General features: G+C 40.2%; 1 protein-coding gene and 2 long non-coding RNA genes across 4 annotated transcripts in view; 2 read left to right on the top strand and 1 right to left on the bottom strand.

The window, feature by feature from the left end:
* Nucleotides 1–208: 208 nt before the first annotated feature.
* Nucleotides 209–23,506, bottom strand: LOC135290822 (uncharacterized). Its single transcript, XR_010353636.1, has 4 exons — nucleotides 23,292–23,506; nucleotides 22,752–22,835; nucleotides 17,923–17,972; nucleotides 209–481 (listed from the first exon to the last, which is right to left on the bottom strand). It is a non-coding gene; the product is annotated as an uncharacterized LOC135290822 (long non-coding RNA).
* Nucleotides 11,844–15,345, top strand: LOC135290823 (uncharacterized). The gene is made up of 3 exons (XR_010353637.1): nucleotides 11,844–12,016; nucleotides 14,024–14,156; nucleotides 15,301–15,345. It is a non-coding gene; the product is annotated as an uncharacterized LOC135290823 (long non-coding RNA).
* Nucleotides 23,275–24,019, top strand: part of TTC39B (tetratricopeptide repeat domain 39B) — a 77,885-nt gene continuing 77,140 nt past the window's right edge. The window contains exon 1 of one of the 2 annotated variants that reach the window (XM_064404791.1): nucleotides 23,275–23,295. Coding sequence is in view for 1 of the 2 variants with exons in the window: in XM_064404792.1 (XP_064260862.1) it covers nucleotides 23,787–23,837 (51 nt within the window). In the remaining variant the exon portion in view is untranslated. Of the gene's footprint in view, nucleotides 23,296–23,648; nucleotides 23,838–24,019 lie in introns of those variants that run through there. The other variant, XM_064404792.1, reaches the window with a different exon arrangement.

Genomic DNA, 24,019 nt, shown 5'->3' with positions numbered 1-24,019 from the left:
AAAAAGGCTAATGAAATACATAACCTTTCACCCAGCACTGCTCTTACCAACACTTAAAAAGGATATATATGTGCCATCCATATGACAATTCCCCACTGAAGTAGTGTGACAAAGCTGACATGAGCACAACCTGTTAAGGAAGATGTGAAAAACCCCAATCGCTTGTTTTTAAAATTTTAAAAGTTTAATAGTAATAAAATGTTTATAAAAATAGTAATGGAATTAGAGTAATAAAATTTGAACAATTGAGATTAGGACAATATGAGACAATAAAAACAAAGAGATACGGACGTCCGGGTACCTTTTTCTGGGCAACACAAGCCCGAGAAAGGACCCCCGTTAACAGAGGATTAACCCTTAAAAACAATTGCCTGTTGCATATTCATACACCTCATACATGATGCATAAATTCCATTCAAACACAGGATTCTGTGTGGTCACTGTCAACTTCTTCCTCTTAATCCTCATGCCGTCTTCCTGTCTGAGTGAGATGGGAAGAAGTTAGTTTTCTGCTGAAAAGGGAGCAATAAATTCCCTTTCTCTGGAAGATTTAGGTGTCCTGTGGCTTCTATCTGGTGCGAGTCCTTTCTTAAAAAAATATCTTACATAGCATAGTTTCTATTTTAACATTATGTTATTACCTAAAACTATATTTAACACACTACTTAAAAAAATTAATACAGCATACCTTTCTAACATAACACATACAATATTCATTTTAATACTTGTGAAAAGCCAATCATAAAATACACATTTTTCACAGAAGACAACAGAAATAAATCTGGATTGCCCTAACCTGATATACCTGATGCACATACCCATTGAATGACAGCCTTTGCACTCGCTTCGAGACACAATATTAATGGAATCAGAGAATCAAAGTATGGTTTGAGTTCAAAGGGACCTTAAAGATCATCTAGTTGCAACACTCATTGCTGTGAACAGGGATACCTTCTAGTGGAACAGGTTGCTCAAAGACCCTGTCCAGCCTGGTCTTGGACAGTACCGGGGATGGGAAAGTTGTGGATCTTTTCTGGTCATCTTGTTCCAGTGATTAGCCATCACAGTAAAGAATTCATCCTAACATCTAATCTAAACTTGTCTTCTTTCAATCTAAAACTATTTCCTCTTTTCTTGTCACCACCTGTCTTCATAAAAACTCTTTTTCCTTTTCGTAAGTCCCCCTCAGGTACGGAAGGCCATAGTGAAGTCTCTGAAAACTTCTCTTCTCCATAGAGAAGAACTCTGAACAGCTCCAGCTATCTCAGCTATTCCTCTTACTTCTCTAACTAGAAAAATATGCTGGGAAGAGGTGAATTATCAGATGGTGTTGAAGCAAGGGGTGAAGATAAACTTGAAAAAGTTCATGAAAGGAGACTGGGTTTTTGCATGCTGTATGGAATGTGCAGGATGCTGAGAGAAGGTTATGAGATTTGCCTGCTAGTTTCACAAAGCAAACTAGTATAGAGGGACATAAGGATATAAGAAAGCTCAGCGTGAGCATATTTTGCTTTGCTTAGCAATACAACATGGCTTAAAGTCCTTATACAACCCCCACTGCATTTCAATGCTGAATTCTTTTTTTAGCTGTCATTAACTTCTGCCTCTTAATTGTAGTTATTATTCTTCATTAGGAAAGTTTTGCTAAGCTCCATTTTTCCAGTAAGTATAGACAGTCTCTGTTTCCTTCTTCAGTTACACCCTCTGCTTTCTTCATCCATCACCTTTGTGCTTCATGACACTCCTCAGCTCTGGAAGAAGCTCTTGATTAAGGGCTATTACCCTCACTTCCTGTTGAATCCTCCCTGAAACCTATGAGTTGTGCCATGAGGAATATCATTCCAATTTCCAAGGCCATGCCTGTCTTGTTATGTGTTTGTTGTTATTGCCTATGCTCTGTTTATTTTATGAACATACCTTTTCCCTTTGTGCACTTGCAACATTACCTGAAATCTGAAAACACCCCATCACTTATCTGACATAGCCACATCTAGGGTGGAAGTGACAGGGCTGTGCTGATCTAAGTGCAGTGTTGACGTAAACAGGTGGGAGGAATTTCAGCCAAAGAGTTGCAGGATTAAACCCTACTCTTCCAGAAATCTCTCAGGGATTTCTAGTGTTCCATAGAAAGGAAATAAGATACTTCTTTCAAAAACCTTCTTTAGAAAACCAAACGCTGTGGAAATCATGGGCAGGTTTTTTTTGTAAGATCATGTGAAAATGGCATCACAGAATTCCCCACCACAAGGGCAGTCACTGCCAAACACAGCAGTCACAGAGGGTAGTGAGGCTTGGAAGGAGCTAGAGGCTGCTGTGCTGTAAGTATTCATAATCCCATGGGCTTTTGAGTTAGATATATGAATTTCCCTCACTGCCACTCTTCCTTTTCATTGTGGCGGGTTTGATTTTGAAGTTCTTCTGTATTCATTAAAAAAAAGGGGAACTTGTAAAGTACACAGACCTCAAGCAGGAAGACTTAATAAGAAGCTCAAGGAACGGCTAAGTTGGAAATACCGAAGCTGGTAATTTTTAAACATGAATGGATAATACGTTTTCTGTTTTGTTTCCAAACTTTAATACTAAGCAGTCATATACTTATAAAGCCACTCCACTCAATCCAAATCCTCTTAAGAACAAAGAGAGCTGTTTATTTTTATAGCTTGGAATTAATCTGCCCTTTATATACTAGGCATAAGGCCCATGGGCATTTCAAGGTTTCCAAGAAGTATTTACTTTTCACTGCTGGAAAGACTTCAATAATTCAATAATAAAGCAATGAAGGTTGTATGAAAAACTCAAGGAGTGTAAACTGCAGGTATTAGGCTGAACTCTGTAGTAAGTGCTGAAATCCAAAGAGCCTTGAAAGTACACTGAGTTAGAGAAGTGAAGATAGTACAAAAGACAACTGGAAAACAAACTAATAAAAGTACTGTACTTGCAAGAGGAATCAAGAAAAATTGTAACCAATGTGCATTCTGTATTTTGTAGTACTGTGGAATCCTGTGAGCTTGAAAGACTAATTTTCAGAGCTTCCATGTTCACAATTACAGCTACAGTCAGTAAATGCTGTGGATATATAACAACTTTTAAAATCCGGTCCTAAATGGTCCAGTGAGTCTAAAGTAAGGATTAAACCCCTGAGTTCCAGGCTAGTCTCCTAACGCAAGAAGCACCCTTCATTCTTTTCTTGATTCACACAACTTTAGAAGTGCATAAATTTTTGTGAAGCTAATCACATTCCATGGCAGTATTGAGTAGTACTTCCTCTAATAGACATAGCTTCCTCTAACATATAGTGATATGAGAATGCTTGGGGTAGTTTTGTGGCTTTTTAACTTTCAGCGGTTGTCAGTTTTTTCTTTGTCATGCACTCTACTTCTAGCCTTTGTTCTGGACAGCAGTACCCAAAGAACTGATCAAACCCAGTTGAAAGCACTGCCCAAACTCTTCTGAGCCTTTTAAAAAAGGATTTTTTAACTTGGCCTATGCTAAGCTGTAATGTTTATAGGATAATCTCACACAGGATTGCATCAGGATAGTTGTTTCCACTAGAAGTAGGAACAAAAGGGAAGACCTAGAAACATCTGTCCTGTCACTGCGTCCAAAATTCCGATGACAATGAAGGGTAGTCTAGGGGTGTAACAATCTTTGCATCAAAGACTCTCAAAGTCAGCCAATAACATCTTTTACTATTACACCTGAACAAGAATGTTGCATTCCTAAATTGTAGCTATAGTTGGGACAAAACATATCTTACATTACTTTTACAATAAATAGAGTAAAATTATTAATGCATGGTAACACATCATAATGGCTCTACATGGATCTTTGTTTAAACATGAAAACCTGCAGGCAATTTGAAAGCTGTGTAACTAAAATATAATTCTGTCCAAAGACAGATGTTTAACTCACTTTTGGTTCAGTTCACTTTTGGTTCCGATGATTTTTGCATCTCTTCTTGAAAGTGAGAGCACTTCCCAAGGGTAGCACGCTGTTTTGCCAGAGTATATAGTATGTTGTTTTGCTCTCACACAAGGTAAACAGAAACAACTAAAAAAACTCAAACCAAATGAAAACAAAAAAGGAAGGTAACATATGTGATTGATAATTTCTGAATTTTTTCTGTCATTTTTGGAATGAACTTTCTGAATTTTTAATTTTCTGAATATTGTTGTCACATAACGTAATTGAGAATCAAACGAGTACCGATGCTTTCATCTCATGAATGTTGAGTAGTCAGAATGATTTCTCTCAAGCGTTTTCATCTATCTCTAATGCTTGTTCTTGCCTGCCATTAAAACAGATGAAAGTTGAAAAAGAAAACTTAAGAGAAAGATGATGATAGGGATGCATATAATCAAAAGCAGATCAAATAGGGCTTTAGTTTTTAGATGTTGCTGAACCACGTCATTCTGGCAGCTGAATGTGAGTAGACTATTAGAATAAGCAATTAAGTGTGCCAATAGGAATAATTAAATTTAAAATTTGTAAGATGTAGGATATATTATGTAATTGATCTCCCTTGGTGGGACCTCCTTTCAAGATTCACACTATATATATATATATACACACATATACATATACATATACATATACATATACATATACATATACATATATACATATACAATATATCATATACATTCTTCCAGGAAATTTCTCCCAAAATTTTTCCATCATCAAACGTTTACGTATTCTTTCCAGAAAATTTGATCTGAATCTCAATGACAGTCAACATGACTTCACTTTCTGAGGCCAAACTACAAGTTTATGGCGTATGAATCTTTTGTGATTCTAGCTAAATAACATATCTAACAAAAGACTCAGAAAATGTTTACTAGTAGTTTTGCATACCAGTTTGCCTAAGAAGGTGAAAAAGTACATAAAAGGTGCAGATTTGCAGGGATAGGTGGCACTACAACAAAATTACTTAGTCTTTTTCCAGTGTAAACTATCAGTGTGCTTGTACAAGACCTAAGGAACTATAAACTTCTTCACTTTTTCCCTTCGAGTTGAGGTATTTCCTAGTCAAAGCATGCAAAGATTTTATGGGTTGTCAAGCAGAACTATAGCTGAGCTTCTGCGAGGTGTCTTACCTGATCCACCTTCTCCCTTTGGCTGAAGACTCTGTAATAATCTTTCATTTGTAAATCTTTCATTTGCACAAAGCGTAACTGTCCCCTCCAGTCCTGAACTTTCCTTTGAAAACTATGGAGTGAACCTTCTCACACAAATCTATAATTCATGGCTGGAGTGTGTAATTTCTCTTTTATATGTTTGGAAGTCTGATTACAGAAGTACTCAATACTTTGCTGGGAAAAAAAAAGTTTATCTTTCAAAGAAAATCAAGATGCATTTGATATCAGAGTAAATGTCATTGTCTTGGAAATATAGAAGACTTTATCTATCTAAAAAAATACCCTGTTTTGAACTGTTTATTTTAGTCATGAAACCTAAAGAAATGAGCTAATTTCAACTAACTTGCTTTGAAATATTTGTAGCCTAGAAATTTAGTAGATAATATCTTTCTGTCTTTGACTTCAGAAAGGTATTTTAATGTGCCATCAGACTAATTTCTATAGTTATTTTATGCTACAGTCACCAGATATTAATCTGTACACTTTGGCATGATTAAAAAAAAATAATGGAAGAAAACGAAAGAAATGGTTCTGAATAGGGACTGACTTGAAAAAAACTCCAAATGAGTGTTTGGAATGTTTGTGTCCTTTTTAAGTAAGAAGAGGGTGAACTAACAGATATATTCTGTCTAGTACAAAAGCATTTTAACACCATAAATTTTGTTACTCTTTTATGGTTAAGATGTCCACTCAAAGAGATGGATGTAGTCTATAGACTGTATTATAGTTACTGTTTTTCTGACTTTCAAATCTAAGTATACTAGATATATAACTCTCTGATGGTCTTTAAAATATTTTCTTCATCTGATTAGAGAACAAACTATTATTTCTTCTTCTTTTTTTTCATAATTACCTTTTTCTGCCCCAAGAGCCTTAGTCATGCACAAAGACCCCATTTTGTCCTGTGGACAGAACAAATAGAGAAAAGAGGACAGGACTACAGTGCAGGTTTATTGAGGAGACAGCTGTGACACAGTGCTCTGCCCAGAGTGCCAGCAGTCATGTCTTACTGAAGAGTTCCTCCATATTCCAGCCCTATTCAAGTGTGATGATGATTGTTCTTGATGGCACCTGAGGGTTTTGTCCCCATCTTATCCTTTGCACCATCTCCATAGATTACCCCTAGCAACAATTTTTGTGCAATTTAAATGGCTTTCTATTACACCAATACCTCCTTGTTGAAAATTGGCTGTTGCTGTTTCTTGAGAATAGTAGTAATGAATATTCAGTTTTGGCAGGATGAGTGCCAGAGTCTGTCCATGTACATTTGTTCTCCCCCTGCCAAGACTCAGTGAATAGAGTACATTCTGTACAGTGTTTTGGTCACAAGTGTGTGCATCTGCATAAATTGTGTGCAAATTCTTCAGTGTGTTTTGCAGGGGACCACTTTTGTTTCTTGCTTTGTGCCTGATATTCTTATGGTGAAGTTGTTTTATAGTGTATCAATAATGTGGTTTTTTTTCTTGTGCTTCAACCATTGAGGCATTCTGAGTGGGGAGAGTTAAAGTAACATACCATTGTTTAGATAACAAAGCTGACACGAAGAATTCTGCTTCAAGCAGGTTCAGGTAAGAGCATCTTTTGTGTACAGTTATAGTTTTGCTTAGTAAACTCCACTGAAGCTGCCAGGCTCTCCAGTTAGGTCAGTGAGAGGCTTCCTAGCTCTATCAAAATGGAGGCAAGCCAGTTTCCCTGTGCAGAGATATATTGCCTTGTGTCCTGAAGGGACATCCAGAGAAAGGTATTTCAAGCCTCTTAAGCTGTTACTTGTGCTGCACTACTCATGGTCTTGGTCCCTTACATATATTAAGGTATATTAAGGTATAATTAATCCTTATATCCAAACCAGCAAATCTGATTTGTCTGAATAGATGTGATGGAGTGTTCCACTCTATATAGCATCCAGAACTCTTAAATAGAGACGAGTTACCAATAACCAGTGCTGTCCACAAGAAAACAGCTTTCTATCTCACTAGTAAACAGTGTATAAAATCAGCAGGCTTTGGAAAAAAATCACTTGTCTTCTGAAAAGTCAGGGCTAACATGGATTGTATGCTAGCAATAGCCAAATAACATTCTACAGTATACTGGCTCTTCCTTTGGAACAAAAAGTAATCCTAAAATTGTGAAGTTTGTGAAAACCTTTTGATTGAAGGTGGCTGCTGCAAAGAGTGAAATGTTGATGGGGCAAGGAGAATACAAATCCTCATCATAGCATGTTCTGCTGAGAGTTTATGACTTCTGATCCTGATTATTAACAACTGCCCTGTAAGTGAGTCTTTTCAATATTTCAGTATCCAGACAATCACAGGCAGAAAAATCTCAGTTATGGATGGTGATTCCAAATGGTTCTACGTTCCTATAAGTTTTGATGTCATTCCATAGAACTTAAAATGTATTTTTCCATGCTGATTGTGGTTTTTGTTGTTGTTGTTGTTTTGGTTTGGTTTGTTTCTTTGTTTTTAATAAATTGGATTTTTAAAAAAGCCTCACTGAGTGAGGTGAAAGAATGTGCTGACTTGGGCAGGGGACGAGTTAATTTTCTTCACAGTGGCTAGCATGGAGCCGTGTTTTGGATTTGTGCCAGAAACAGTTGAGATGTTTTTGTTAATACTAAGAGCCAAGGCCTTTTCCCCTTTTCATACTCCTTGGCTGGTGAGAAGACTGGGAATGCCTGGGAAATTGGGAGGAGACACAGCCAGGACAGCTGACCCCAGCTGCTATCATGCTCAATATATAAACAGGGGGTAAGAATCAGGATGTGGGAGGACATTTGGAGAGGTGGTGTTTATCTTCCCAGGTAACCAATATGCACAACAGAGCCCTGCTTTCCTGAGGATGACTGAACATGGGAAATGGTGAATTAATTTTTTGTTTTGCTTTGTTTGTATGTGCAGCTTTTGCTTTGCCTATTAAACTGATTTATCACAACCCATGAGTTTTCCAGCATTTACCATTCTGATTCTCCTCCCAATCCTGCTGGTGGGGAATAAGCAAGAGGCTTTGTGGTGCTCATTTGCCAGCTGGGGTTAAACCACAAGCATAAAAGTGAGTTTTGAAGCATTCTATGATTTTGTCCTGCTTGCAATGTGTTTTGATTCATCAGTGACTTTCTCTAGAATTCTGTGTTAAATCCATCATGCCAATAATCCTCTTCATATCTTGCTGTGATTCAAGTTACTAGAAAGATTGTCTCACTTCTCCTTATGGTATGACATGAAAGCTACATCCCACTTCATTATTAAAAATATCAGCTGTGTGAGGCAGATAGACTGTTCATGCTGCCAAGCAAATTAATTTGCCCCTCTAGAGTAGTGCAAAAGCAAACCTTGGTATCTCCTGAATACACGGTAACCTCCTTCAACACAGGCTTCCCACTCCTTTGCCAGCAAAATAATTTTCAATCTACTAAATAAAGTCCAGCTGTTAGTGGCATGACTGGCAATAATCACACACATTTTTCATTGTGCAGGCATAATTCAGGGAGGTACATTGCAATCAGAAACTGGAAGCTATTCCTCTAAACAAATCTATTGAATGCCAGTGATGATAATTATTAGTGATTACTCACCAATTGCAAATGTGTTCTAGATTTAGACATTCTAAAATAGGGATCACATGGCAGTTTTTCACATGGATATGAAGGTTAAATTTTTTATTTTAACTTCTAACAATGACTCTTTGTTAGGCAAAAAGTAGTGTTCAGTAGCTGAAATCTGGACTGCCTAAGTTTTATACAGTTTTATATTTACTTCAAAGGCACATTACACACATTTCAAGATGAAAAAAGAATTTAACTCAAGGTGGCAGAGGAGGAAGTGTTGCCCTAAAGCCTGTTAAAATAAAGAATGTCAGATGAAAAATAGTGGAAGATATTTAGACTAGGTCAAAGGGAAAACGGAAGTTGTTATAATCCATTTTTACCCTGGAAGCTATGCTGCATGACATTTTTGGAAGAAATCAGATCTTTTGTGAGACCAGATGGCGCAGCTGGAACCTGAAATGGCAGTCCATGTGAAACATTTGAAAACTGTTTTTAATTCCTGTGGGTTTTGTTGCTGTTGTTGTTTCATTCTTTTCATCTGGAACATGGAGTTTATCTTACTGTATGATCAGAGCAGCACTATTGTCAATGAAAGGGAGAGAAGAGGAATGCATAAGAAGGAGGAAGGCAGTTTTCAATCACTGTTAGGCCTCAAGGGAGGCCTAATTAGGCAAAGAATTCAAGGAGAGAATTCTCTGTGCCCTTCTTTTCACTGATCATGCAGGTAAGCTTTGTAGATGTTACAGAAAATTTTGAACATTACATAGTGTCTTGAAAAGTTGCTTCTTCACTTTCTTACCAATGGTAATTTGGAGACTTATGTGATGCTTCAATTAATGAGATTTTCTACAGCTAATGCAATCTAATAACTATCTCTCGTTGTGCTAATAAATATGGATTCTGTTAAATGGAGAATTTCAACTGATTGAATTCTTTGAGAGTTACTGTATATAAGTAGACACTGAGATAAGCAGTATGAACAGGAGCATGGTTGCATATGGCTTGTGTCCTCAAAGAATGACTAATTTGGTCCTCAAAACACTCTTCTCCCTGGCTGCGTTTGTACTGCCACTTCTGTGGTTCCCAGGATATCTGCTGTCCACATTCTCTGTGGCAACATGCCCTCTGGACAGCAGATGAGCCTGGCTCTCCATCATACAGGATTTCTTGACTGATGGTGCTCTGCACATCCTCCTCTGAGCCATGGACCAACCCTTTCCATGCAAGGGAAAGGAATAAATAAACCACCACTGTTTGGTCAACCGCTTCCCTGCATTCTCCTGTGTTTTCCATTATGGAAAAAAAAGAAAACAATTTTGTGTTGCAGAAACCTCACATGATGGCATCTGATTTTTGTAGCCATTACATGTAAATTAATTGCTGCCATCTCATCTATCCTACGTGTTTATGGTGTCCCTATATCAGAAACATTAACTTAACTTAAAATGTGTGGTTTAACTTAAACACAGGTTTAAGTACTACTGCTGCTCCCTAGGAAACATTTGGTTATTATTAGCTCGTAAGGCTGCAGCTGTGGTTTGACTGACCCAGGGAAAAACTGTCAGTAGAACAAGAGTCTCTGTGGTCGCTGTGGTCTCTGTGGTCTTCTGACCTCCCACAGCTCCCAGTGAGAGGAATATGTAGTTACAGGCCAAGACTAATCTGGAGATAAGCCCATTGACCTTTGGAGGTTGTGCTATCTGTACACAGACCTATTATAGGCAGGTAGTGTATATATATATTCTAGGCAATTATATGGTCTTATGTGGTTATGCAAATACCTGTGACAGTATCAAACCTAATCACACCCTGCTTATTCAAGTTAGTCTTGTTACCCCATGTTATAGTGCTGTGGCAGCCACACAAGGTCATCCAGTCAGTACGTACCTGGACAGGCTGTAGAACTAGTTACCCAAGCTTCGTACTAGTTCTCTGTCTTCTGTCTTGGCCTTTCTATCCATCTGCCTTTTTATGTGGCTGCATCCCAGTGCTTCTACATTGTTTTCCATTATGGATTTCCTTGCATACTGGCTCAAACAGACATAAAATCTTGCAAATACTTCAGACGTGACATTGCATTTCCTATTCCATCTTTATAAGAAAATTTCAAAACCTAAATCTGCAGGCCTTTTTTGCAGTCAGTAAAGAAAACATGATCAGACACACCATTCTTAAGCTTCACCTTGCTGGATCTATAATTTACTTTAATCTAAAACTGTCTAATCAAGATTTTATTTTAAGGACTACAAATATATGCCCTTCTGCTGAGTAATCATTGCTTCAGTGGGGAATAAAAAGCCTGAAAATATATGCTTGGCTTCTCAGTATGACCTAGTGTGGTTCACAACCATCTGTGTTTACAGTAAGACATCGCCCACATGCATTAGTCTGTAAACAGTATCAAACCCCAAAGTTTTTTGTTTTTTTCTTTTCACTCTCCATATATACTCTCCTCTTCAGTGTGTCTCCATACAGGAGGCATAAGTGTCTTCAAAACAACCTTTTTTGAGGTCTGAGCTAGTACTTCAATGATACAATATTTGTAAATGAAAAAATTGCTAGTTGGTTGTTGTTAGTACTAGGGGAGCATTTATTAGCTGCCTAAAACCCTACCTGGTCCTGTGGCAGTGGTTGCATATTCATACATATTCAAGACCCAGTCAAAATGCCAATGAGAAAAACTCATGAGTTTCCCAAGCGTGTGAGGGGTGTTCGGGGCTTGGAACTCCATTTGGGTTTTGGAAACTCTCTATTTCTCCATGTCAATTGACTTCAGACTGTCATCAGACTGTCTTTCAAATCAGTACTGGTACCAGGAACAGCCACAAAACTTATTTTTTAACTCTATTATGTTTCTGCTAGCCTACATATATATTTACGAATATGATTATGCAAAAGGCATAGAATCCAAGATTTAACCCCATAGATGTCATTGGCAAAGAATGGAATTCAGATCAAGTAGGACTCAGTACTTTTTATAGGGTGTTAAGAGCACACCCACATTTCGGGTATCATACAGGGACACATTTGTGGAACACGTAAAGCACAGCTATTCTTACCATTTTATGACCTTCAGGACAAGGAAATACTCTTGGGCTTATCCCTGTTCATAAAAGACATATTGCCCTAAAAGAAAATTGACTCAACATGGAAGGAAGTTCCATGGTTGTTGAAAAGATGAAGAAATTCCAGCATATTCTTACATCACAGAATTAATGGCCATGTGCAGCTCCTGAAGCAGTCTTGGGATTGTCCTGCATTCCTATTCACTACACAACCACTCCCAGTGCCAGAAGATGAATTGCTGCTGCCATGGAAGAAGATAAGACATTTGGTGAGAGGGAATCTGAAGGCAAAACATCTCCATGACAAATTTTTTAAGTGCATATTATGCATGATGGCACAGGAAGCAGCTCACCGATTGCTGTCAGCCAACTTTTCCCTTTTTTTTATTAAGTCTTTTGTGACCTCCAAGCATTGATTCATCTGCTTTGAAAGGTCAAGGTTTTGGACAGTACTGCAGAGACTGCTTACCACATGCTTCATTTTTGGCTTCCTTGAACTGATAAGAATAATGTAACTGCCCTGCTTAACTATTTTCTTGTCCCCCAAGTGTGTTGAGAATAAAGCACTATGAATCTAATGAAATATAAAAACTACTGAGGAATTACATTAAATATTACCTTATGGCATATTTGGTTAAATAAACCAAATATGCCATAAATCTTGGCCAGGTAAAATGGCATGTGATAAATAGACAGACAGACATACCTGATCTCAATGCCTGGCAAGGCTATGGAGCAGATCATCTTGAGAGTGATAGCATGGAACATACAGGACAACCAAGGGATCAGACCTGGCCAGAATGGCAAAGGCAGGTCCAGCCTTACCAGTCTGATCTCCTTTTATGACCAGCTGACCTGTCTGGATGAGGGGAAGGCTCTGTCTACCTGTACTTCAGCAAGGCCTTTGACACTGTCTCCCACAGCGCCCTCCTGGAAAAGCTGGCAGCCCACAGCTTGGACAGGAGCACCCTTCACTGGGTTAAGAACTGGCTGGATGCCAGGCCCAGAGAGTGGAGGGGAATGGTGCTGCATCCAGCTGGTGGCTGCTCACTAGTGGTGTCCCCCAGGCATCAGTGTTAGACCCAGTCTTGTTTAATATGTTTACTGGTGATCTGGATGAGGGGATTGAGTCTACCATTACCAAATTTGCAAATGACACCAAGGTGGGTTGCAGTATCCATCTACTGTAGGATGGGAAGGATCTACAGAGGGAGCTGAAATGGCTGGAGAGATGAGCCAAGACCAACCCCATGACATTCTACAAGGCCAGGTGCTGAGTTCTGGTCTTTGGCCACAACAACCCCAGGCAGCACCACAGGCTGGGGGCAGAGTGATTGGAAAGTGGCCCAGCAGAAAAGGACCAGAGGACGGTGGTAGCAGTGGCTGAACATGAGCCAGCAGTGCCCAGGTGGCCGAGAAGGCCAATGGCATCCTGGGCATTGTATCAGCAATAGTGTGGCCAGCAGGACCAGGGAAGTGATTGTCCCCTGAATTTGGCACTGGTGAGGCCACACCTCCAATCCTGTGTCCAGTTCTGGGTCTCTCAATTCAGGAAGGACACTGAGGTGCTGGAACATGTCCAGAGAATGTCAACAAGGCTGGTGAAGGGTCTGGAGCTTAAGTCCTGTGAGGAGTAACTGAGGAAGCTGGGGGTGTTTAGCCTGGAGAGGAGGAGGCTCAGGGGTGACCTTAACACTCTTTATGACAGCCTGAAAGGAGGCTGTAGCCAGGTTGGGGTTAGTCTTTTCTCACAGGCAATCAGCACTAGGACAAGAGGACACAGGCTTAAGTTGTGCCAGGAGAGGTTTTAAGTTGGACATTAGGATGAAATTGTTCATAGGAAGGGTGATTAGAAATTGGAATGGGCTGCCTGGGAGGACGGTGGTGTCACTGTCCCTGGAGGTCTTTAAGGAAAAACTGGATGTGGCACCTGGGCCCGTGGTCTAGCTGAATTGAGAGTAGGTGTTCAGTTTTAGTTTGGACCCAACGATGTCAGAGGAATTTTCCAATCTAAATGATTGTGTGATTCTGTGATAGACCAACAAACAGGATAGAGAAAAGAATACATCAAACAAATGGAAGCAAATTACAATAAAGAAATCTATGATGATTTACAATATTTTTGGTAACAATAAGTTATGCAATGGAGAATGAGAAGGTGTTTATCCTACTGGCCTTCACCAGTTGGTGAAGCAATTGCCAGCAGTTTCAACAAGTGTAAGTGTCTGGATGGGTAGTCCTATAATAACTACTCACTTTGCCTTAATATCTCACAGAATCTTGTTACTGAACCCATATTCTGAGGATGAGTCGGTACTTCATCTACTTGAGTGGAAAAGGCCTGCCCCAGCTCAGTCATGTGATGCTGAATTATTTCTCAGAGTGAGCACCCTGAAGAAATCCCAAATGGTAAATATCCAAAAGTAAATTCAGGGCTTTTAAAAGTGGAAAATGAGATTGGATCAGTCCATGAAAAGGTTTGAAGTACTCTAAACTTTGTCTTCTAAGTGAAATAAAAAGACAAAATGTTTCTTTGTCTTAATAATTATTATGTTCTTCAGTTAAAAATTAATTTTGAAAGCTTTTTTAGCTTATCAATATAGAAACTAGAAAGAGGCAAAATATTATCTGGTCTATTCATGCCTTTCATTCTGCTGCAACACAGAAAACCAAATCTATTCTGTCCTAGTAGAAAATCTCCTCGTTAAATAAAAGTAGTTTTGTGGTTTTGAATGGAAACAGTAAACATTATGAAAAGTCTGATCTGTCCCTTTATCAGTATGCGCCTTTATTTTCTTACCAAAAAACTGTTCTCTGCATAATTGATAGGAATACAAATCACCTTGTCTCCCAAAGGATCTCATATCTTGCTACAAGAACATAATTTTTTTTTTGTCAGAATACCCCTGTGCCCAGCCAGTTTATTGCTCAGATGAAATCTTCTCCTCTTATCTGCCTGTAAACCAAACTTGGAACACTGAGAAAACATTCTCTTTAGAGCTTGTATATTAATCCCTGACTACATGCTCTTCAACATTTGGTATTTTGCTGATGCATGAACAGAAAATTTTCTTTAGGTTATATGTGGTCAGTAAATGAAATGCTCATTTCGGAAATATCTACCCTCTGTTTGATGTTTGGACATCTCCTGGGCTTGTGCCACACAAGCTGAGGACATTAATCAAGCCAGAATTACTTGAATTTACTTTCATTGCAGACAGAAAGGTCCATGTGAATTCCATCCATCCATGAGCATTTCTAATGGTTTCATGGCTTTTCAAATCAAAGTAAATGCATACCCATAATACACTGATTTCCCTGTCGGGGTCTACATATAGCCTCTAGTCGGCATATGGCTAAACCAAGTATTTTCACAAAGAGCATAGGTACAGGAGGGCTTTCTACAAGATGTAATTAGCTAATTTGTCTCAGGAACCCAAAATTAGCTGCAAAAAGACTGTAAGTTCACCAGATGCTTACTTTTTCTGCATAGTCCTCCACAAGTCCACTTATCCTCAGATCCCTTTGTGAAGTATTTATCTTTATTTCTCAGTTCTTTCAGATAGTCTGCTAAATCAGTGGACAAGTGAGCTCCCACAAAGTAACAAAATGTTGCTCCCACAAATGTTAACATTTTGATACAGAATGCATACTTTCAACCCTAATAGAGGAACAGTGGAAAACTGCACACCAGAGTGGCATGGAAGCATATTAGTTTGGGCACAGCATCATCCTAACATGCCTGCTGGGCTCTTGATTAGAGCCAGATCAGATACAACCAACATAAAATGAGGACAAGGCAGGCTTGGATTCATCTATAACTCTATCCATTCTCTAAATCTATTACTAAATTCTAACTAATAAAGTAAATAAAACATTTTAAAGAAATTTGTTACGCAAGTCTTGCATTTTTAGGACTTTAAAATAACCGGTAGTTTGAATGCGCTAATTAAATCATGGTGCAGTTAAAATTCAAAGTGAACTTAAGAAACAAAGTTCTTGAAACCTACAGTACTTGTATTTAAGTTACTAATGGATACTGCTCACTCTAATAAATATTAGTAAGAGAATACACTAATTCACATTATTCTTAATATGTCTCTCTCTCTCCATTGGCTAATGTAGAATTTTAAAGCCAGAACACTTATATTTAACCTTCAAGAGCTCTTACTAATATACTAGCCAGATGCTGTTAATGTACAGAACAAGGTTTATGTTCTCAGATGAGACACCTTAGGCTTTTCTCAGCTAAATGTATGCATTTGGCTGCAAAATACAGAGACAGTTCCTAGCCAAACAGCAGCAAAATCCCTTCACTGAAGATGGACCAGGCCTAGAATTACAGTAGCAGCTTCTGAACATGGCAGCTCACATGACAAGAGGAAGGAATCCTGTCTGTTTTGTAGGTTTGTGTTTTTTAGAAAAAGCATCTATAACATGGATAATCTGTTAATTAACAAGAGTTAAAATACTAGTATGTAAATAAATCAATCAATAAATGTATTTTCCAACAGTGTGAAGGGAAGACCTTTGAGTACAATTTAACAACATGCTCTCTTAGTGAGGATCCTTTTCCTTTGTAGGAAGAACATTGATTTGTATATGTGGCATTTTGGATTTTTTCTCAGTGATTTTATTTTGGTGGGGGGAAGGAAGGGGTTGCTTTCAGGCATTTCCATTCCCTGATGACTTGGACATGTCACAACCATCTGTTCAGCTGGTTCAATCCTGAACATGTTGTCTTCAGAGCAATGAAAGAACAACAAAATGAATAGACAAAAGATGTGACATATTTTCTGGCAACTTTTGTCATTAAGGCAAAGAACATTTGTGTGAGGTGCAGTTATAGCTTTTTCCATTGCTTTTCAAATAGTACAGTATGTGATGAAAAAACACATGGAAAGGACTCAGCTACATAAGTAATATAATTTCAAAGATGTAATTGTCTCCAGTTATTGCAGGATTTACAGAAAATCTGCTCCATTTCTCAAAGCTAATAAAACTATCAAATGACAAAACACAGCTTAGACTGTTAATAGGACCAAAGGTTTCAAAGGGAAAAAAAAAGAGCCAATTAAAAATTAACCTTGGAGCAGCAATGCAGGCACATCCTTAAGGGTTTATTTAACAAGACATTCTGCAGGAAGAGGTGTTCTATCATTTACAATATGGCATTCAAACATCAAGCCTCATGTTAGTGTCAGGGGTACATTAATTTTCTAAACAAGTAACATAATGTAGTGTGGCTTTTTATATCTTTAATTTTTTATATCTTTAAAAAAAGGACAGCTGGATGAGAACAGTCACAGAGGTAACTTCTGACCTCTATCAATCTATAATTGTGTGAAAATGCACTTTGACAAGAGGTTGGGGAAATGAACATCAAAATACTTCCAATGAGATGAAATGTGATCATGAACAGGAAGAGGCTTAGAGATAAGAATGGGAAACGTACAAAGAATATCTTGCTGAAATAGCAGAAAACTGCAGGAGAGGAGAGGAGAGGAGAGGAGAGGAGAGGAGAGGAGAGGAGAGGAGAGGAGAGGAGAGGAGAGGAGAGGAGAGGAGAGGAGAGGAGAGGAGAGGAGAGGAGAGGAGAGGAGAGGAGAGGAGAGGAGAGGAGAGGAGAGGAGAGGAGAGGAGAGGAGAGGAGAGGAGAGGAGAGGAGAGGAGAGGAGAGGAGAGGAGAGGAGAGGAGAGGAGAGGAGAGGAGAGGAGAGGAGAGGAGAGGAGAGGAGAGGAGAGGAGAGGAGAGGAGAGGAGAGGAGAGGAGAGGAGAGGAGAGGAGAGGAGAGGAGAGGAGAGGAGAGGAGAGGAGAGAGGAGAGATCACATACCAAGACAACTTCCATCAGGTGTAGGAAAGAGTTAATCATCTGGCCTGATATAAAGGGAGGCCTCTTAATCCACTACTAGAAAATGCTTTTGGTGGGATAAATGAGCAGAAGAGGAAAAAAACAGAAAAGAAAATACATAAAAACTTAGAAAAACAAAGGAAACTTCTCATTTTTCTTTTGGGTGGGGGGAAAGGGAATTTGCTGGAATGTGATGGAATGGAATAGAATGAAATAGAATGGAATTTCAGAGAGCGGGAGTGGGGTGGAACAGGATAAGCATGTTGAGAAGAGAATGTTGACCAGTAAAATTAGGAGGAGTGTAGGTGATGGGATGCTTACCTGCGCTTTGAAATGTAGTGAAATGCCAGGTAGATCTTTGTCTTAGTTGTCTAAAATCACAGAAAACAGAGAGACTTTTAAGCCTTCTAAAATATAATAATGTTGTGGTGTTTTGTGTTTTTGTTTGTTTGGTTGGTTGGTTGGTTTTTTTGTTTATTGGTATTCTGCATGGCTTATCGATTTCCTTGTATATCATCCTGTTGAGTCTGACCTAGTACTCTGAGGTTTTGCTGGGAGGTCTGTACTTACATGGTGTACTAGTTGTTCACCAAGTATGTGTCTAGTGCAACCTTCTCTAACCTTTAGCTTGGCTGTACATTCAGCAGAGGGTAGATCAGATACTCTCTGACTTACACTGTTGTGAAAAGCTGTACACTGGCTGTGGATAAATCCAATTTAAATGGTGTCAGCCTAAGAACAGCTTGACTCTACCTGGAGCAGGAGAAATGTGTGTAAATGTTGGGGGTTTTTTTTGGTTTCTAGGGCTAGAAAATTTAAGTAGTCTTTCTTAGTGGCATCTTTCATGGTTCTCCCTTAGGATGTTTATAAGGGCATACAGAAAATGATCTAAATATAGTCCGTAAGTTAGAGACAGTACCTATAGAAATGTTGATAGGAACTATTATGCAAGCAATGTCTGTGTAGATACATTGGTAAAAGAACTAGAGGCTGCTAGTTGAAATCTGTGTGAGTTAATTGCATTATGCTTTCACTGAGGATCACTTATACAACCTGGCTTAGGTATACAGAAACAAGTCACATGGTAACCAAGGTAAACCTCTGTACCATGTCCAAAGTTCATTGTTGTCCTTACCCTGGATCTGTGAAAGAGGCAGGGCTTCCCTGAACAGAGGAGACTTCCTCATGTGTCTTGTTCAAGATCTTGTTTGTGCTGAAATGCCTGATCATTCTCTCCCAGTCTCAGGGTTTTGTATGTCTTTCCACCTCTGCAATATTTACTCCATGTATGGTATGTACACCATACTTCACTAGTATGGTGAGTGAAGACAAATATGTCTGTTTGACAAAAAGAAGAGGCTTTACTTCAAGATAGCCACCATGCATTTGTTAAAATAGAAACAAGATCTGGGAGTTTGAAACCATTTTGGTTCTCTAAAAGAATGCCTATCAGAGTATGAAAGTCTAAGTACTCAAATAAAATCTCTGCATATATATATTTGTGAAAGAAATAACACCGCAGTTCTTCACTTCCAAATAAAATTCTTGAGAGGTCTAACAAACAGGATTTAGATGAAGCAGCTTACTGTGGGTAGAACACTTTAACTCCTAAGTCGAACAACTCAGTGCTTTAAGCTTTACTTGATGTCCATATCTGTAATCTGCAGAAGACGAGTACTCTAGGCTGTAGTACTGCCTCCATGCATGCCAGGTGTTTTGGAAAGCCAACTTTCTTCCACATCTTTCATAAAAATTGTGTGTTGGTATGTTGATTCAGGTCCTTAGCTGAGTCCTTTCGGGGTTTTGTTGGGGCCCAAGGCCAGACCATATGTTTTGAGCATACTGACTTGCCTTACTATAGTGCTTTTAATTCTTGCATTTACTTAGCTAGGTGGGCTGCTTTGTGTCTTTCTACACCCTCCTTTCAGTTGGATGTGGGAAAATGGTGCTGGGACTGAGTTAATATTCCTCCTAGAGCCTATGGTAAAACTTGTTGCAGTATTGGGTAGTACGTGTGTGTATGTGCAGGAATTGAATTTATCTTAGAATCTACCTTAGCCTCCTCATACCACTACATATATGCATGAATGCACTCTCATGTGTTTTAATTCTAAAGGGATTACTGCTGTTGCTATAGTAATGGCTGAAACACTGTTTGTGTCACGGACTAGCTCAGCTTGTGGAAAGAAATAATATCTTCATATTGGTTCCCATCAAGCAGAGGTGTTGCTTCACCTCAATTGGCAAATAAGTGCTGGTTAAAAAAACCCTAATTGCCTAGAGGTTATAGCATGCCAGTTATAATCCAAAGGGAAATACAGTGTAAGCAATTTTTTGTTCTTGGCTGTTACATCTTGCTTTTCTTTCTTCTTTTTAATTTTTTTTAGAAAATAGTATCTCTGACAAATTACTTCAAATATATATGACTGTGGTTTGCTTCTTTATTTTTTTAATTTTTTTGCCAGCTTCTCAGTGCCGCAGTAAGAAATTTCATTCTCTTGATCTTGAAAGGTGTTCCTCAAATATGGTGATTCTGACTCTCAAAAATATTTCATAAGGTGTTTTTGTGGGTAGAGTCACATACAGTTTGTACTGCTCGGAGTACTCACTGTTCTAATAGGTAGTTTATGAAACAGTACTTCTAGAACTAGGCGGGAGTCAGTTTCTGTCCTACTTACTTGCCCTAACTCCAACAGGGAACCTGCTAATTGTTTAATGAGTGTTATTTACAGCTTTGCTGTTTGAGTCTAAGAGTAACCCTAGCAGAAAGTAGCTGTAGGGCAGCTAGGGCAATTTCCTAGGCTTCCTTTACAGAGAGCCCATTCTCAAGGATTATTTTCTAGTCCTAAAGAAAACTGTATCAGTACCAAGGGTTTAAACTTCAGTTTATCCACTGAAGTGGATTTTATTATTCTATACTATCTAATTATAAGGGCCAGAATAGGACTCTTCATCCTTGTAAGAGCTGTATTTAATTGCTTAAGCTCAAAACAAATGAAAGATACTTCTTTTTCCAAATTGTCCCATGAATTCTCATAATGAGGTAAATTCACAGTGAAAAGCTATACTGTGAAGGGATACACTAGAAGAGTTATCAAATGTCCAAACAGTGTTGACACACAAAAGCATGCAAGTTATGGCTGTGAAAATGGGGAAGATGTAGGCAGGCTTTTTTCTGTGTGGGAATTATATCCAGCTATACCTGACAGAGGAGAACAGACTCTCAAGGTCTTGCCTCCTCTGTCAGATCACAGCAAAATCCTTTCAACACATCCACTGGAATGTTCCCTGAATACTCTTTGAAAGATTAGTAATCAACTCATAATCTTCTTAATTCTTGCTGCAAGACACCTATAGTCAAATGGATAGAAACTAGAGCTGGCTGAGAACTGCTGCAGGCTTCTCAGAGGATTAAGACCTATTATCCTTGTTCATATTCCTTCAGAAATGGAGGGTTTTGTTTTGTTTTTACAAATGGAAAACCGTAAGAGGAATTTACAAGGATTCTATTTAACACTTACATTTCAAGTGAGAAGCGGAGGAATTATTAAACTCGATTAAAGCCAACTGGGGTGTGGTTGTGAGATGTCATTTTTGACTTTTTGATTATTATTACATTATTAAATTACTTCAGTGAAATCAAGCACTATGGAAGCTTGCTCATTGCCTGTGCCTTTAGTGAAAGCAAGCCTGTGGAAAAGACCAAGCAAAACTCAGTAATGGCTCTACCATTCCCAGGGCTTGTATTCAGACTTCAGTAGCAATTTTCATGCCTTAGCTACCTCGATCAGACATGATTTGATGCAGTCATCTCCTCCACAATTATTTTAGTACACATCTTTGTTCTGACTGGAGAAAGGCCATTGATACATATCACCCTCAATCTGCCCAAGAGTATAAATGAACTAAAGGACTTGGGGGGGAGAGAGAATAGAAATAGTAATATAAATGAGTAATAGTAATATAAATGAATAAATAGTAATATAAATTAAACCCACCAAGAGCTAATTTTGACAAAATTGTAGTGAACTAGTCCTTGATCTTGAGCTTGCTGAGTACATTAACTATACCTCTGACTCCTAGAGCTACGTCTTCCACACAGAGAGTAACCACCCATGACTTAAATCTCTGCACATTAATGGGACTTACCCAGCCTAACTTTAGAAGTTTTGGTGCTACGGTACATTAACAGTTTCTACAAGAACTTAAGTGATCATGCTCATGCTAAGTTTTTATTCTCTGTTGCTAGTGCATAACTGCTTAGAAGTGTGGCTTCTACTCAATGGCATAACTACTTCTCATCCAGAATATATGTATTAATTGTTATTCTCCACATATAATACATATACCACAGTATTCTGTTAAATAATAATAGTGGCTAAAAACTGGGTTTGAAATGGAGGTAGTATGCTGCTCTAGCCTAAAGAATACCTCAAAGGGATTACCTTTGAAGTTGAAAAACAGAAAGAGAATCATGTCTTCAAAAGAGAATGATAACTTGCAGAATAATTCTTGTGAACAGCATAAAAAAGGTTTCAGGTGGAGCTGACATGTGGGCAGACATGACTGTGCTGTGAGTCAAATACAAAGCATGTATGAGCCTGTCTTCTGCTTTTGCAAGACTGGTATATTTCATGTGCTTCAGTTCAATCCTGGAAAATATTAATATCACTGAAGTATCTTCCAACAAGTTGCCAGTAAAGAAACTCTTTCAAGTGCAATATGAGAATGGGAGAACAGTGTGTCTGTGGTACCCTAACTGAATTTTGCAGGAAAGATGAACATATTTATGCTAGGTTCCCCTCCCCTTTCCACTTAGCTGAGCTAGGTAAAAATAGCAGATATTGCAGAGCAGTCTATGAAAGATTAGTAGGGACACTTCAGTTGTCAGTCTACATTGAAAGTCTGTACTTCTCCCTGTTCTTAGACTTAAGGACCTATCTAGACTATATTCCCAAATATTGCAAAAAGCTCTTAGCCTGTATTTTCCTCCTGGTTAGCCGAATCTGTTCAATTCCCTTTCTCTGTTAATCTCTCTCTGGTTCTAATGGAAGCTGGACTATCAAAACTATATGTATTTTTAACAAGGGCTGTGACAGAGAACTATGACTATAACATATGACTATGAAGAGGGCATCATGCTACCTTACCTGCCTCTTAGCTGGCATTGACTTCAGCTGGCAGAATACAGAAAAGCAGAAATTGGTACATTTTGAGCACGGAGCATTATGATACTGTGAAGTAAAGACAGGACAAGGTGAGGTGGGGGACTCTAGAGTTCTCAGTAAGGTGGCTGCTTTGTGAACTTTCTTTGCGAGTGATAGCCAGCATGGTGATGAAGCCGTTCTTCCTCAGAGCCGGGCCACTGGTAGCTGAAGGACTGTAAGAGCAAGTTTCTCCCAGACATCAGATACTGAATACCCGTAGGTCACTGACAACACCGCAGTGGCAGGGTCTGCACGCAGTGCTCCCCGAGGCCCCTCCGCACACGAGCACAGCCCGTGCTGCCCTTCCCTGGAGCAGCTGGCCGGGCGGCGCGGCAGATCCCGGAGGATGCTGCTGGCGCCCGGCACAGACCGCCAGTCCGCCACCGTTGCTTCAGGTGTGCTGAGCCGGCCCGGGCTGCCGCTCAGGTAACCCATGCACCGGAGGGGACACTGCGGGAACGACTGCGAGCAGCTTTGCCGCACCTCGGTCAGTGAAGCCGGTCACGGTGGCGCGAAGCCGCAGCGTGGCTGGAGGTGGGGCTGCAGGACGGGGGAAGGACGGGGGCTTCGGCACGAGTTTGGGACGACGCTCCGCTTGCTCCGACCTGTCCAGCTGCACTCTCCGACCGCCCCCGAGTCCGGCAACCCCGGCCCATCCCAGGCCGCCCCGGCCCAGAGGCAGCGCGGGCTGTGGCGGGGGCGGCCGCCGCGGGCCAGCGGGGCGCGACCGGCGGGGGCGGGTCCTGCCATGCAAACGAGGGGGCGCGGCCGCCGGAGCCGCGGGGCGGCCGGGGCGGGCGGAGGCGGCGAGCGCGGCCCCGGACGGACCGGGCGGGAGCGGCGGGGCCGGGCCAGACCGGGCCGGATCGAGCGGGGGCGGCCAGGAAGGGCGTGGGGCGGCACCGCCGCTGGGCTGTGAGCAGTGGACGGCGCGCGGCGGCCGCAGAGATCTCTCGCGGCGGGCAGCGGAGAGGGAACATGGCGAGCGTAGGAAACGGCACGGAGGAGAGCGGCGGCGGCGGCGAGGAGGTAGACGGAGGGCTACTGCCGAGGGGCTCCGGGCGTGCGGGCAGCGAGCGGCCGTCCCCGCCGGCGCGGTGGCGGCGGGGTGATGTGGGCAGGGGCTTCTCTGCACCGGCCGTCCCGGTCGCCCACCTGCTCCTCGATGGGGGCTGATGGGCAGGCGGCCGGACAGGACAGGGGCAGGCCTG

The sequence above is a fragment of the Passer domesticus genome, chromosome Z (assembly GCF_036417665.1).
Source record: "Passer domesticus isolate bPasDom1 chromosome Z, bPasDom1.hap1, whole genome shotgun sequence".
Taxonomy (NCBI): Eukaryota; Metazoa; Chordata; class Aves; order Passeriformes; family Passeridae; genus Passer; species Passer domesticus.
The sequence above is the reverse complement of the archived record's forward strand: the minus strand, read 5'-3'. Positions and strand labels throughout refer to the sequence as shown.